Raw genomic sequence first — 17,295 nt, 5'->3', positions numbered from 1 at the left:
CAATATGATGGTTATTAGCACTGAGCACTTTGCAAAAATCTGCATGAATTTGTGGGAAGTGAAGCAAACGGCTTTAAAATTGCGAAAAAACCGCGTACCGTTGAATGCATGCATCCCACAGTACACAGCAATGATTGAAGAGCACAGATGCTTTTAACCGTCTATTTCCGACATCAATCACTGTTTCTTAATCTTATTTATTTTAAGGTGTTTTTTACTGTTTCATATGTTGAGCATATCAAAGAGCAGGCCAACTAGAACGCTTTCCATTGTAACTTGCATATAATAATCTTGTATTTCTAGTAATTTTGTATTCATGTATTATAAACTGTAATTATCAGCAGGATTAATTTAAAAACAGAACACTGGACCTGGGCTGCTGCACAGCCAGGTTCTAAATCCAACCCAACACAACATGCCCCCAAAAGACCCAAGTTATACACCTGTACTGTACTGAATATTGCAATGCCTAATGCACATCGTTGCAAGGGCAAAAACCAAATCATGTTCTTCATCTATGATCCAAATTCAACATCCATTGATTCAGTTGTAAAACTTGTATGTATTATTTCATTTAAAAAAATGTGAAAAAGTCAACAAAAGAAAACAAATCTTGAAAGAAGGTGGCTGTCTCTCTCCCCCTCAAAAAACAGAAACAAACAGTGAGTTTTAAAATCTTTTTAAAGAGCTACTTGTCTTGTTGGAAAAGATTCCAAATCGGACCGCCACCTTGGGATTTATTTTTATGACAAAAAACAGAATGTTATTTATACTTACACTCGTATAATTTGTTGTTTATGCAGCCACGACGGAAAGCAAGAATGGCGGAAGAGGGTGAGGAGCTAACCAATGGACCATCTACATCAAAGGTAAATACAAAAATGCACAAAATACCTTGTTGAAAGGAATGCATCATTTAATCACATTCAGAGGACTGCTTCAAATAATCCAAAATATAATAGTAGCCTATGCAAGATTTTGATGTAATTTCAATTATTAGGTATTTGGACTGTTCAAATTGAAGCTTCAGATTTCCCTTGACTTTTTTGTTATTGATCACAATATTTCAAAACCAACAATAGGAGGCTACTAAATACGTCTATTTGTTCTAAAGATTTGGATTAGATTGGCACTTTTAAAGAGACATGGTGAAAATTAAAGGTAAAGGATAATTACTCAAAATATGTATCAGGTCAAAAACTCACTAGGTAACAAGCAACAGAGAGCTGTTGATAGTATAAAACATTGTGAGAAACGACCCTCTGAAGTTACATAGTTTTTGAGAAAGATAATTTCTCACTAAAGTATTTGAAGCTAAAAAGAAACTGCAGGCCTGAAGCCATTCTCACCCGTCTGAAAGCTCACAAATTTGTTATTTTTTCTTTCAATTTTTTCTTGCTACTTTGATGACCAATTGAGATTAAATTTTATTAGATTTATCATTAACTTATGCATTAATGGAATACACCAATTGAGAAAATTGGTCTTTGTCAATTACCTAAGGAGTCTATGCCTTTAAGTTAAACATTTGATATGATAGTTACTTGATTTGTGTTTATTTATTTTTGCTCACCAGGGGAAGAAGCGTCCCGTACCTTCCACTTCTCCTACCCTACATGCTTCTCCTCGTAGCCCACAGATTAAACGCAAGCGTATGCCAGCAGAATACTACCAATCAGATGTAGTAGATGCCATCTCAAAACAATCTGTAAGAACTCCAAATGCAGATAAAGAACTTTACTTTCAGAAGAACACCTACCTGGCTGTTAGAACTGAAAATGGTAAGTTGGTTTCAAGTATATTTATTTTCAATTGTTTGGTGGTTTTCAATTGCATTTCTTGATGTTCATTTCAAGTTAAGAATGTGTTGAATCTAACCAACCTTAAGATGAGTTGATTTAAGTACCATAATCCATATAAAGTCGTTGCTAAAAACCAATTTTGATATATTGTCCTTCAGAAAGTTCTACTGAAGATTGAATGAAGAATATTGCTTTTTTATCATTCTTGAAGTGCATCCAAATATATTTGCTATACACTCTACTCAAAACTTTGGAGAGATTTATACAGGAAGTTTGTTTTGAATTACTTGTTTTATGAGAGATCGCATTACATGACAAGGTCCTGGACGGCTACTTCAAGGTGAGGGCTTACCGGTTACACTTAACTGACACCAGGAATGTGTTGCCACCTACTCCTGGGGTTGAAATAGGGTTATCCCCTTCACAGTCTTAAAGGATGTAGGCTTGGGTACCATTTCAACTAGGAGTCTGGCTTGTAAAGGCACTACCTTCCCCACTTTTTACAAAGCAATATTATGGTTAAGTGCCTTGCTCAGGCCATGAGTGTTTAGACCGGGAATCAAACCCAGCACTAGAGCTTGGGTCCGGTGATTTAAAATGCTTGGCCACGACAGATTGTGTGATACATAGCAGGTCCTATTTTGTAGAAGATGTTCTCTGATGCATCGTTGTCTGTGTTTCTTGTTAATTGTCTCAATGCTCTAATTTCAGGGAAGTATTTCATCTGTAAGACTGCTCAGAATGTCTACCACAAGACCAAGCTCTTCAAGATCTTATGGTTAGAGCTGAGATCGGAACCAGGAACCTATGAGATGTCTTATCGTGATACCATTGATATAGACAGCATCCTTACTGATGTAGTCATGAATAAACAGGCTGGGGGTCTGCTAGTCATGCCACGGAGTGAGATCGCACGAGTAGAGAAGGTTCTGGGACTTGCTATGAAGAAAGAGAATGGAACATCAGGCATTGATGACAGTAAGTATCCCTAAGGGTCATGTCACACGAGGTAATTTACAAGCAACCAGGTACAGGCAATCTCTAAGAAATCAATTCATTACAAGCAACCAGGTACAGGCAATCTCCAAGAAATCAATTCATTTACAATTTACAAGCAACCAGGTACAGGCAATCTCAAAGAAATCAATTCAGTTACATTTCAATGTTCACATATTCATGGGGATTGTAAGACATTGTTTGAAAAATTACTCATGTGCTACTGAATAATTCCTGTAACAAACACTGAGTTGCCATCAAAAGTTGCCTCGTTTGACAAGGCCCTTTCAATTTGGAAGTTACAGTTTGCTTTAAAGGCAGTGGACACTATTGGTAATTCTCAAAATAATTATTAGCATAAAACCTTACTTGGTAAAAAGTAATGGGGAGAGGTTGATAGGGTAATACACTGTGAGAAGCGGCTCCCTCTGAAGTAATGCAGTTTTCGAGAAAGAAGTAATTTTCAATGAATTTGATTTTGAGACCTCAGATTTAGAATTTGAGGTCTCGAAATTAACCATCTGAAAGCACACAACATTGGTTTTTTCTTTCATTACTTTCTTGCAACTTCGACGACCAATTGAGCTCAAATTTTCGCAGGTTTGTTATTTTATGCATATGTTGAGATACACCAAGTGAGAAGACTGGTCAGTGACAGTTACCAATAGTGTCCAGTGTCTTTGTCCAGTGTCTTTAATGTCAGAGCTCTATAATGTGAATTGAACACTTTACTTGTTACCCTTTTGGTTTCTAAACTTGCAATGTTTCCACAAAAATGATCGTAATAATGCTTGGGGTATCAACATTATTTCATTGCATCATCTCAGGTCCCTTTGGAGTGTGCAGCCTTTACAAGGTGCCCATTTACACTTGAGTGAACAGGGTACGAAATTAAGAAAATTTGCTGGTACATGTAAGTCTTACTCTAACTCTCCGAGGGGAAGCATCGCTGTCATTTGACTTAATTTTTGCTGATTTGGATACATGGTGCTCTTCATCATCTGTAAAACCAGCGTCGGTATCACTTCTTACATGTTTTGTGTTTTTACCCAACGTGAAACCAAACTTTAGGAGGCTCATTGTTATTCTTTGTGTCATGCAACTTTCGTAAATATTAGAACTGTCAGTGTCAACCACGCAAATTAAAGTAGCGAGTGGATCTGCGCTCACACATGCTCGCTAGCTGTTCCCACACGCTTGTTATGTGCGCGTGCAGGATAACACGCGTGGCACCAGTGATCCCCGGAAAAGCGCAATTTCTAGAAAGCGCGTGTGCCCGCAGCCTCCATTCATCGTGTTTATCATTTGCAAGCTGGTCCCGCGCGCGGCACACACTGTGCAGCATGACAACTGCGCGGCACCAGCGGTTGCTGGAAAGCGCGTGTGCGACCAGGATCAGCGGTGCAAACGTTCAGTCCCAACTATAGAAATGACCCAACTATGTGTTTTGCTACACAGCAAAGATGGTAAGTAAAGGCCCATATATCTGCAGTTAGGCTGATTCTATACTTGGGACAGAACAAGAACGTGAATTCCAATTGTAAATGCTGTACGTGTAACCTACGCACGTGCATTACGTCCCGCTATTACACAGCACTGCAATTTTAACCGCGCTGTGCCATCGCATATTATTTAATACGTGAATGATGATGCTGGAAAGTTCTCACATGGCTCGCGGTCCGGTTGACGTGGAATATACAAAAATGGTTGAACATCATAAATATTTTTTTTGTGTGGAAAATTCAAACGATCTTTGGAGCTGGCACAATATAAGCAGGTTAGGCCTAAATTGTTGTTTTTCATAAGGTTGCCCGTCGGGCAACGGCGACACAATCACAGGTTGCCCGGATGATTTTTTGGTTGCCCAAAAAACCGTTAATTTCGCACCCTGGTGAAGAAAAGTTATTATAGTTGAGTGTCTTTGTTAAACTGTCATTACTTGGATTTGAACCCACGGGAAAAATACTGAGCGCTTTGATATGCCCCTAGAGGTGCTATATAAGAGCTTGGGATTATTACTATAAAATTACTTATAGTAACAAATTTGTTTTGTTTTCCTCAGCTCAACGATTCATGGAGATGAAAGATGTAAAACGTGTAGAGAGCAGTGATGAGGATGAGGACAGTGAAGATGATGATGAAGACAATCCATCCACCTCTACTGCGATAAGAAGACCAATCAAGAAACTTCAAATCAAGAAACCCAAGCCTCAACCCAAAGCTAGAGCAGTGTCTCAAGCCGGTACACAGAGGGGACGTGGCAGACCTAAGGGTGCAAACACTACAGCAACAAAGACGGGTAAATAAGAAGAAAATCACAAACATGTTCAGCAAGTACTTGAAGGCTTTTGAAAACAATGAGAGGTGACAACTTGCAAACATAGGATGATTAGTTTTCTAGTCTAGACTAAATTAGGTAATTTTGTTTCCTTCATCTATTAAAGCGATGAACATGTAGGGTAATACTTCAAAGACCATTTTGTTCACTTGTCTCAATTTGGGCTCAACTCGTCATCGAAGTTGCGAAAAAATAATGAAATGAAAAAACCCATTGTTGCATAAATTTGTGTGCTTCAGATACCTGAGAAAGGCTTCAGGCCTGAATTAAGAGTATCGTCGGTATTTGCAAGTAAACGTCAAACTTGGACATGTTTGTCTGAGATCCAGTACTCTGTTTTTTGTGTGTTAACAGCAGTGCAGAATGCTATTACCTAAAGCACCATATTAAGATGAAAACTCTCTTAATTTACTCCATTTCAGTCGCAAAGAAAATCACTGCCAAGGCAAAGACAACAAGGGGAAAAGCTGCAGCTAAACCTGGCAAGAGAGGACCTAAACCCTTGAAGACAGAGAAGAAGCTGAAAGAAAAGATCAAGAAGAAAAAAGAGAAGAAGCTGAAAGAAAAGAAGAAGCCACGAGAGAAGCTTCATCCCAATGATAAGCTCATCCAGAGACCAGATATTGAAGTGGTGCAAAAGGATCCAATGTTCGAACTCAAGTAAGTCTTGTTGTTATTTCTCTTTAGAAGTAAGGGAACCAGAGCCCAATTTCAATAAGCCTGTAGGCAGAAAAGCTTGCTAAGCACAGAATAGTATTGTTTACCAGAAACAGTGTACCAGTCAAAATAACATTATGTTTGTAATGTTTTGGTTTTCACCAAACTCTTCCTAACTTAGGACTAGTCCTAGGCAGTGCTAAGAGATCGGACTAGTCTTAAGTTAGGAAGAGTTTGGTGAAATCAACGGCAGGTGGTGTGGAACTCTCCTTTTGCATTTTACATTTTTATCATGATCATTGTTCTTCTGAAATGTTTTAAGGTGTAAACTGCATATGACACTCTCTCACTCACTCCGCAACCCAAGTTACTTGAGACAAGCGTGGATACACATGCCACACGCTCTTTTCAACATGCTCTTTTTATTCTGACCACATTAGGAATGAAAACGAGATGCCAGAGGTCTCCAAGTTTGTCTTGTGCAAGCGTACCATTCGAGCGGTCCTAACCAATGACATGACACTCCTAAAGAAACTAGTAGACAACAAAGAGGTACCTAATGTAATGTTGAATCGGAGTAATGATGTAAAACTATCTGCCTTGGACTATGCTGTGAGACTAGAGAACCAGGCTGCTATGAAGCTTCTGTTACCAGAGGTGAGCAGTAACAAGCAACGTGCCAAGCTACCGGAAGTTATCATGGAACATCAGAGCCGTGGAAGGTAAGCTTAGGAACTACAATTAACTGTTAGGAGGGTTTCGTGGCCGAGTGGATAAGAGAACTGAACTCAAAGCTCTGGTGTTTCTGTTCAGCAGAGTTTGGGTCCGAGTCCCGGTCAAGACACCTGTGTCCTTGAGCAAGACACTGAGCTATAATTGCTTCTCTCCACCCAGGGGTAAATGGGAACCTGTTAGGGCAGAGTTGGTTCTTGTGATTGATTAGCCTTGATTGCGCTATATATTTGGCAGCACAGGCTGTATACTCCACAGGGAGTTGAGAAGGAATTAATTAAATGGCCCAGTGATCATGGGTAATAATATTGGAAGCGCTTCAGGTGTATAAAGCACTATAAAAAAAACATTTATTGGTTTTTTTATTGTTGCAAACTGCTTATCAACCAAAAGGACCTATGGTATTAATGACAAAAATAGTAAACGGCCTTCCTCGAACCCTAGCCTTTCTCTAAAAATGGAGGTAAAGCTTACTTAATATTGAGTTGCTCTGAAAGCTTAAATTGTCTGACAGCTTTTGATTTCATCCTTTACTAGGTATAACTTCTTGAGTCTTGGTCATGCTGTACGAGATATTAATGTGGGGAGAGGCAGCAGAGAAGGTAACAATGCTTTTACAAAGGTAAGCTCAGCTCTTGTTAAATTTATCCTCTGATAACGAATGCCTAGTAACGTAGAGTATGCACACGCATAATAACAAATTCCCTGTTTACCCTGAAATTAGATTGAGGTTAGCGTGCAATTCCCTGCGCCCGTATGCATTGATTTTTTGCTTGCGGTAGAGCAGAGCCATGAAATTTGGTTAAGATTTAGCTTGTGATTGTATACATTTAACATTATTTTGCTACTTCCTTGGTTGTAGGATCTTGGCCATCACAGATCAAATGATGCACACATACTAGAAGCAATGACAACTGGAGTATCTCCAAAGACCATTGAGTTTATGATGGCCACCAACCCAGATGACAAGGTGAGTCTAGTCAATGAGTACTGGGTGGTAAAACATTGTTGTTTTACTGGTTTGGAGGCAATATTACATTTTTTAAACTGTAAGAAGTTATTTGTGCTGATCATGTTTACTTTTGTGAGAAATTTTTGTGAAAATGAGAAGATATAAAGCCCTAATAATAATAATAATAATAATAATAATTACACAGCACTAATAAAGGCGCATTGCATCTGATGTAAAAACCATACAAAGGCGCCGGTCAAGATGGAAAGGAGTGAATTCTCAAGTGGTAGGTCAGCAAGTGTGAACAAGTGTGTCTTAAGTTGCTGCTGAAAAGGGGAGATGTTGTGTATTTTTCAGAAAGTGAATTCCAGAGCAATATGAATCCATCTTGTGTTCTATTAGCTAGAGTCCAATTTCATAGAGCTGCTTAAGCAGGAAATACTCCTTGCTAAGCAAAGGATGAGTGGGGCACCAGACACAACAATAACAATTTGGCTGTATCATGTTCCTGTTAAGCAATATTTTTCTAGTTGGACACATTTTGGTTATGCGCTGTTTTCAAAACCAACCAACCAACCACATTGGGCTTTGTGGATGCATGTGGTGGTTAACTCTACTAGATAACCATCCTTCACGTTTTCTTAAATATCGAGGGGTTTGTTTGATTGTTTATTTGAATGTTTTTATTTACTTTCGACTTGTAGTGCCTTGTAGAAGAGAATATTGTTGTTGCAGTAAAAGCAGGCCATCGATTGTTAGCTGGTCGTCTGATCCAGAAATGCAATCAATCTGGTGGACGTTACTTCAACAAACTTCATGAAGAGGTAAGAGTTAGTATTAGACCTTTTCCCTTAGCATGCATACTACCCTGATCCCCCCTACTTATTGCTCCTTAAACTGCCTGCACTACCCTGCCTATTACTTAGCATGCATACTACCCTGATCCCCCCTACTTATTGCTCCTTAAACTGCCTGCACCACCCTGCCTATTACTTAGCATGCATACTAACCTGATCCCCCCTACTTATTGCTCCTTAAACTGCCTGCACTACCCTGCCTATTACTTAGCATGCATACTACCCTGATCCCCCCTACTTATTGCTCCTTAAACTGCCTGCACTACCCTGCCTATTACTTAGCATGCATACTACCCTGATCCCCCCTACTTATTGCTCCTTAAACTGCCTGCACCACCCTGCCTATTACTTAGCATGCATACTACCCTGATCCCCCCTACTTATTGCTCCTTAAACTGCCTGCACCACCCTGCCTATTACTTAGCATGCATACTACCCTGATCCCCCCTACTTATTGCTCCTTAAACTGCCTGCACTACCCTGCCTATTACTTAGCATGCATACTACCCTGATCCCCCCTACTTATTGCTCCTTAAACTGCCTGCACCACCCTGCCTATTCCTTAGCATGCATACTACCCTGATCCCCCCTACTTATTGCTCCTTAAACTGCCTGCACCACCCTGCCTATTACTTAGCATGCATACTAACCTGATCCCCCCTACTTATTGCTCCTTAAACTGCCTGCACCACCCTGCCTATTACTTAGCATGCATACTACCCTGATCCCCCCTACTTATTGCTCCTTAAACTGCCTGCACCACCCTGCCTATTACTTAGCATGCATACTACCCTGATCCCCCCTACTTATTGCTCCTTAAACTGCCTGCACTACCCTGCCTATTACTTAGCATGCATACTACCCTGATCCCCCCTACTTATTGCTCCTTAAACTGCCTGCACCACCCTGCCTATTACTTAGCATGCATACTACCCTGATCCCCCCTACTTATTGCTCCTTAAACTGCCTGCACCACCCTGCCTATTACTTAGCATGCATACTACCCTGATCCCCCCTACTTATTGCTCCTTAAACTGCCTGCACCACCCTGCCTATTACTTAGCATGCATACTACCCTGATCCCCCCTACTTATTGCTCCTTAAACTGCCTGCACCACCCTGCCTATTACTTAGCATGCATACTACCCTGATCACCCCTACTTATTGCTCCTTAAACTGCCTGCACCACCCTGCCTATTACTTAGCATGCATACTACCCTGATCCCCCCTACTTATTGCTCCTTAAACTGCCTGCACCACCCTGCCTATTACTTAGCATGCATACTACCCTGATCCCCCCTACTTATTGCTCCTTAAACTGCCTGCACCACCCTGCCTATTACTTAGCATGCATACTACCCTGATCCCCCCTACTTATTGCTCCTTAAACTGCCTGCACTACCCTGCCTATTACTTAGCATGCATACTACCCTGATCCCCCCTACTTATTGCTCCTTAAACTGCCTGCACTACCCTGCCTATTACTTAGCATGCATACTACCCTGATCCCCCCTACTTATTGCTCCTTAAACTGCCTGCACTACCCTGCCTATTACTTAGCATGCATACTACCCTGATCCCCCCTACTTATTGCTCCTTAAACTGCCTGCACTACCCTGCCTATTACTTAGCATGCATACTACCCTGATCCCCCCTACTTATTGCTCCTTAAACTGCCTGCACCACCCTGCCTATTACTTAGCATGCATACTACCCTGATCCCCCCTACTTATTGCTCCTTAAACTGCCTGCACCACCCTGCCTATTACTTAGCATGCATACTACCCTGATCCCCCCTACTTATTGCTCCTTAAACTGCCTGCACCACCCTGCCTATTACTTAGCATGCATACTACCCTGATCCCCCCTACTTATTGCTCCTTAAACTGCCTGCACCACCCTGCCTATTACTTAGCATGCATACTACCCTGATCCCCCCTACTTATTGCTCCTTAAACTGCCTGCACTACCCTGCCTATTACTTAGCATGCATACTACCCTGATCCCCCCTACTTATTGCTCCTTAAACTGCCTGCACCACCCTGCCTATTACTTAGCATGCATACTACCCTGATCCCCCCTACTTATTGCTCCTTAAACTGCCTGCACTACCCTGCCTATTACTTAGCATGCATACTACCCTGATCCCCCCTACTTATTGCTCCTTAAACTGCCTGCACCACCCTGCCTATTACTTAGCATGCATACTACCCTGATCCCCCCTACTTATTGCTCCTTAAACTGCCTGCACCACCCTGCCTATTACTTAGCATGCATACTACCCTGATCCCCCCTACTTATTGCTCCTTAAACTGCCTGCACTACCCTGCCTATTACTTAGCATGCATACTACCCTGATCCCCCCTACTTATTGCTCCTTAAACTGCCTGCACCACCCTGCCTATTACTTAGCATGCATACTACCCTGATCCCCCCTACTTATTGCTCCTTAAACTGCCTGCACTACCCTGCCTATTACTTAGCATGCATACTACCCTGATCCCCCCTACTTATTGCTCCTTAAACTGCCTGCACTACCCTGCCTATTACTTAGCATGCATACTACCCTGATCCCCCCTACTTATTGCTCCTTAAACTGCCTGCACCACCCTGCCTATTACTTAGCATGCATACTACCCTGATCCCCCCTACTTATTGCTCCTTAAACTGCCTGCACCACCCTGCCTATTACTTAGCATGCATACTACCCTGATCCCCCCTACTTATTGCTCCTTAAACTGCCTGCACTACCCTGCCTATTACTTAGCATGCATACTACCCTGATCCCCCCTACTTATTGCTCCTTAAACTGCCTGCACCACCCTGCCTATTACTTAGCATGCATACTACCCTGATCCCCCCTACTTATTGCTCCTTAAACTGCCTGCACTACCCTGCCTATTACTTAGCATGCATACTACCCTGATCCCCCCTACTTATTGCTCCTTAAACTGCCTGCACCACCCTGCCTATTACTTAGCATGCATACTACCCTGATCCCCCCTACTTATTGCTCCTTAAACTGCCTGCACTACCCTGCCTATTACTTAGCATGCATACTACCCTGATCCCCCCTACTTATTGCTCCTTAAACTGCCTGCACCACCCTGCCTATTACTTAGCATGCATACTACCCTGATCCCCCCTACTTATTGCTCCTTAAACTGCCTGCACTACCCTGCCTATTACTTAGCATGCATACTACCCTGATCCCCCCTACTTATTGCTCCTTAAACTGCCTGCACCACCCTGCCTATTACTTAGCATGCATACTACCCTGATCCCCCCTACTTATTGCTCCTTAAACTGCCTGCACCACCCTGCCTATTACTTAGCATGCATACTACCCTGATCCCCCCTACTTATTGTTTCTTAAACTGCCTGCACCACCCTGCCTATTACTTAGCATGCATACTACCCTGATCCCCCCTACTTATTGCTCCTTAAACTGCCTGCACTACCCTGCCTATTACTTAGCATGCATACTACCCTGATCCCCCCTACTTATTGCTCCTTAAACTGCCTGCACTACCCTGCCTATTACTTAGCATGCATACTACCCTGATCCCCCCTACTTATTGCTCCTTAAACTGCCTGCACTACCCTGCCTATTACTTAGCATGCATACTAACCTGATCCCCCCTACTTATTGCTCCTTAAACTGCCTGCACCACCCTGCCTATTACTTAGCATGCATACTACCCTGATCTCCCCTACTTATTGCTCCTTAAACTGCCTGCACCACCCTGCCTATTACTTAGCATGCATACTACCCTGATCTCCCCTACTTATTGCTCCTTAAACTGCCTGCACCACCCTGCCTATTACTTAGCATGCATACTACCCTGATCCCCCCTACTTATTGCTCCTTAAACTGCCTGCACTACCCTGCCTATTACTTAGCATGCATACTACCCTGATCTCCCCTACTTATTGCTCCTTAAACTGCCTGCACTACCCTGCCTATTACTTAGCATGCATACTACCCTGATCTCCCCTACTTATTGCTCCTTAAACTGCCTGCACTACCCTGCCTATTACTTAGCATGCATACTACCCTGATCCCCCCTACTTATTGCTCCTTAAACTGCCTGCACCACCCTGCCTATTACTTAGCATGCATACTACCCTGATCCCCCCTACTTATTGCTCCTTAAACTGCCTGCACCACCCTGCCTATTACTTAGCATGCATACTACCCTGATCCCCCCTACTTATTGCTCCTTAAACTGCCTGCACCACCCTGCCTATTACTTAGCATGCATACTACCCTGATCCCCCCTACTTATTGCTCCTTAAACTGCCTGCACTACCCTGCCTATTACTTAGCATGCATACTACCCTGATCCCCCCTACTTATTGCTCCTTAAACTGCCTGCACCACCCTGCCTATTACTTAGCATGCATACTACCCTGATCCCCCCTACTTATTGCTCCTTAAACTGCCTGCACCACCCTGCCTATTACTTAGCATGCATACTACCCTGATCCCCCCTACTTATTGCTCCTTAAACTGCCTGCACTACCCTGCCTATTACTTAGCATGCATACTACCCTGATCCCCCCTACTTATTGCTCCTTAAACTGCCTGCACTACCCTGCCTATTACTTAGCATGCATACTACCCTGATCCCCCCTACTTATTGCTCCTTAAACTGCCTGCACCACCCTGCCTATTACTTAGCATGCATACTACCCTGATCCCCCCTACTTATTGCTCCTTAAACTGCCTGCACCACCCTGCCTATTACTTAGCATGCATACTAACCTGATCCCCCCTACTTATTGCTCCTTAAACTGCCTGCACCACCCTGCCTATTACTTAGCATGCATACTACCCTGATCCCCCCTACTTATTGCTCCTTAAACTGCCTGCACTACCCTGCCTATTACTTAGCATGCATACTAACCTGATCCCCCCTACTTATTGCTCCTTAAACTGCCTGCACCACCCTGCCTATTACTTAGCATGCATACTACCCTGATCCCCCCTACTTATTGCTCCTTAAACTGCCTGCACTACCCTGCCTATTACTTAGCATGCATACTACCCTGATCCCCCCTACTTATTGCTCCTTAAACTGCCTGCACTACCCTGCCTATTACTTAGCATGCATACTAACCTGATCCCCCCTACTTATTGCTCCTTAAACTGCCTGCACCACCCTGCCTATTACTTAGCATGCATACTACCCTGATCCCCCCTACTTATTGCTCCTTAAACTGCCTGCACTACCCTGCCTATTACTTAGCATGCATACTACCCTGATCCCCCCTACTTATTGCTCCTTAAACTGCCTGCACCACCCTGCCTATTACTTAGCATGCATACTACCCTGATCACCCCTACTTATTGCTCCTTAAACTGCCTGCACCACCCTGCCTATTACTTAGCATGCATACTACCCTGATCCCCCCTACTTATTGCTCCTTAAACTGCCTGCACTACCCTGCCTATTACTTAGCATGCATACTACCCTGATCCCCCCTACTTATTGCTCCTTAAACTGCCTGCACTACCCTGCCTATTACTTAGCATGCATACTACCCTGATCCCCCCTACTTATTGCTCCTTAAACTGCCTGCACCACCCTGCCTATTATTTAACATGCATACTACCCTGATCCCCCCTACTTATTGCTCCTTAAACTGCCTGCACCACCCTGCCTATTACTTAGCATGCATACTACCCTGATCCCCCCTACTTATTGCTCCTTAAACTGCCTGCACCACCCTGCCTATTACTTAGCATGCATACTACCCTGATCCCCCCTACTTATTGCTCCTTAAACTGCCTGCACCACCCTGCCTATTACTCCTAATTACCAGTATTGGAACCTACACTCTGCTGATCAGAAACTCTGCTGATCAGAAACACTAGAGTTTGAGTCCAGAGTTATTGACTGCTCAGTTGCGACCACAACATCCATAATAAATCATTTGTATAAAAATGACAACAATATTTGGTAATTAGTAAAGCCCAGTTCATACTTTCTGCCAATGCGAATGTGATACAAATTTTGACATTTTTTTTCTTTAACCTTATTGTTAAAAAAATATGCCAAAATGCCCCAAAGCATTGAAATAAGAACTATTAGTGGAATATTTCTTTGATTGATTATCTATAACTCGTTATTGCTAGGTTCTCCTGAATGATAAAGCTGAGGATCTATCTCCATTCAAGGCAGTCTCTGTCAAGAAGAAACCATATGACAATCACAGAGTAAGTTTCACTCAAGCTGCTTTGTATAAACTTGTACTTCAGAAGATTATCTAGAAACGGATTTGTGGATTTGCTTTATTGTGTAACTCCTCTGCTTACAGAAACCGCCAGCAAGTTAGAGTGCCTTTTGCTTTGCTTTTGGTTAGCAGTGTTTATGAAATAGTATAAAATATAAATTCTGCTTACAGGCTTATGGAATTGGCTCACACCATGGGCAAAGGGTACCGAAACTTGCTTTAAGTTCAACAGTTTTTCAGGTGTAAACCCCTTGTGCCAGAATGGTGCATTTTAAGGAACAATACACTTGAAACTTCCACTGAGGTGTATTTATTCTGTCAAAGAACAATTCTAGAGATTATTGGCTGATTATTGAGCAGTTGTTTCGTTGGACCATGGAAAGGACAATGGATGCCTGATACTTCATGAGATTATTGGCTGATTATTGAGCAGTTGTTTTGTTGGACCATGGAAAGGACAATGGATGCCTGATACTTCATGGAGGCAATTGCCATCATTGCCCTTGGTCATTGTCTTGGTGCCCCTTGAATTAAAATGTTCTCATAGACACACCCTTTACCAAGGAAAAAGTGCCTTGGTGCCCTAGTCATTTCTAAAACGAAGCATCAGACCTCCAAAGAATACATTACTAAAAAAGACATAATTACCCCGAAAAAGAAATATTAATGATAGTTTGTTGTTGTTTATAGATGAGTCCACTTCACTGTGCTGCTATCAATCCTAACCCTAAGATCTTAGCTAAGCTATTATCAGTCTGCCCCGAGTATGCACTAGCTGATATAAGAGGAGTTAAACCTATTCACTAATATACATGATCGTTTGTTGTTGTTTATAGATGAGTCCACTTCACTGTGCTGCTATCAATCCTAACCCTAAGATCTTAGCTAAGCTATTATCAGTCTGCCCCGAGTATGCACTAGCTGATATAAGAGGAGTTAAACCTATTCACTAATATACATGATCGTTTGTTGTTGTTTATAGATGAGTCCACTTCACTGTGCTGCTATCAATCCTAACCCTAAGATCTTAGCTAAGCTATTATCAGTCTGCCCCGAGTATGCACTAGCTGATATAAGAGGAGTTAAACCTATTCACTAATATACATGATCGTTTGTTGTTGTTTATAGATGAGTCCACTTCACTGTGCTGCTATCAATCCTAACCCTAAGATCTTAGCTAAGCTATTATCAGTCTGCCCCGAGTATGCACTAGCTGATATAAGAGGAGTTAAACCTATTCACTAATATACATGATCGTTTGTTGTTGTTTATAGATGAGTCCACTTCACTGTGCTGCTATCAATCCTAACCCTAAGATCTTAGCTAAGCTATTATCAGTCTGCCCCGAGTATGCACTAGCTGATATAAGAGGAGTTAAACCTATTCACTAATATACATGATTGTTTGTTGTTGTTTATAGATGAGTCCACTTCACTGTGCTGCTATCAATCCTAACCCTAAGATCTTAGCTAAGCTATTATCAGTCTGCCCCGAGTATGCACTAGCTGATATAAGAGGAGTTAAACCTATTCACTAATATACATGATTGTTTGTTGTTGTTTATAGATGAGTCCACTTCACTGTGCTGCTATCAATCCTAACCCTAAGATCTTAGCTAAGCTATTATCAGTCTGCCCCGAGTATGCACTAGCTGATATAAGAGGAGTTAAACCTATTCACTATGCAGCAGCGTGCAATGGGAGTGGGCCTCTAGAGTTCCTGCTGGGAAGGTAAGCTTCAATATTATACTTATTACTCATACAAAGTTATTGTTTGACGAGAAAATATTATACACATATGGACTGGCAATAAGGTCACTAGAGCTTGTTTATTCCCCCGAGAGCCTGCGAGTGACCAGAAGAGGGACCTGTTTCTCGAGGCTGAGGGAAACGGGTTCCTCTTTGGTCCCTCACAGGCCCGAGGGGGAATGAACGTGCACTATTTACCAAATTATGCCAGTCCATATGTGTTTTATAACACACCTCGGTCCAAGCTATGAAATAAAAGAAACTTTTTTTGAGGGCGCTGTAACCAGTCACAAATTTAAATTCTTTTGCCTGCTTCAGGAACTATTTCCCGCAAACAATGTGTGTGCGTGAAGTATTTGTGCGCATCTACTTTGACATTAGCGCAAATCTCACGCACTATCCTACATTAGTTAACACCACGTGCCTGTGTTTCAGCCAACCAGAGTGCAGAACAAGATGTGTTTCTTTCACATGCTAATGATCATCTTATGTGTTTAAACCGCAATAGATAAGTAGATAACCAAGTTTCTTGACTCTCTAGACTTAAAAATAATACCATTTTGTTTTATTCTTCTTGGAACAACTAGTTGACTAGAGTGAATCTAAACCATTTTGGGTTTATTGATTACCATGGTAACCTATAAGTGTAATTTCTGATTTGCCCATTAGAGGTTTGAATCCAGATGAGACTGATAATAAAGGCACAACTCCACTCATGGTGGCTGCAAGATGCGGACGTCTACAAAACATTGAATTACTCCTCAAGAAAATAGAGTCAGGTCAGTTTGGAAACGTTCAATTGTCATCTTCCATTGTTTGATGATAACAATGACAAGTTTTTTTTTTTTATATGTTGACATAGGCTGAAGTCACAAAGGAAGAACTTAGTCACTTGAGAGGATAACAAAAGTTTTAAAAGACGAAACTGGGTGTTAGTAAACTGGATTGTGATGTGAAGGTTAATAATAATATT

At 41.9% G+C, this 17,295-nt stretch overlaps 1 protein-coding gene across 1 annotated transcript in view; it reads left to right on the top strand.

Moving 5' to 3' along the window:
• Nucleotides 1–17,295, top strand: part of LOC117287897 (poly [ADP-ribose] polymerase tankyrase-like) — a 59,746-nt gene that overhangs the window by 4,522 nt on the left and 37,929 nt on the right. Inside the window, exons 2-13 of the mRNA XM_033768505.1 lie at nt 804–869; nt 1,577–1,781; nt 2,514–2,780; nt 4,861–5,097; nt 5,559–5,796; nt 6,234–6,515; nt 7,063–7,147; nt 7,388–7,495; nt 8,182–8,301; nt 14,477–14,557; nt 16,141–16,304; nt 16,992–17,101. Of these exons, the coding sequence (XP_033624396.1) occupies nt 804–869; nt 1,577–1,781; nt 2,514–2,780; nt 4,861–5,097; nt 5,559–5,796; nt 6,234–6,515; nt 7,063–7,147; nt 7,388–7,495; nt 8,182–8,301; nt 14,477–14,557; nt 16,141–16,304; nt 16,992–17,101 (1,963 nt within the window). The remainder of the gene's footprint in view (nt 1–803; nt 870–1,576; nt 1,782–2,513; nt 2,781–4,860; nt 5,098–5,558; nt 5,797–6,233; nt 6,516–7,062; nt 7,148–7,387; nt 7,496–8,181; nt 8,302–14,476; nt 14,558–16,140; nt 16,305–16,991; nt 17,102–17,295) is intronic.

Source organism: Asterias rubens, chromosome 1 (assembly GCF_902459465.1).
Source record: "Asterias rubens chromosome 1, eAstRub1.3, whole genome shotgun sequence".
Lineage (NCBI taxonomy): Eukaryota > Metazoa > Echinodermata > Asteroidea > Forcipulatida > Asteriidae > Asterias > Asterias rubens.
Note: the sequence above shows the minus strand (reverse complement) of the source record. Positions and strands in the feature narration are given on the sequence as shown.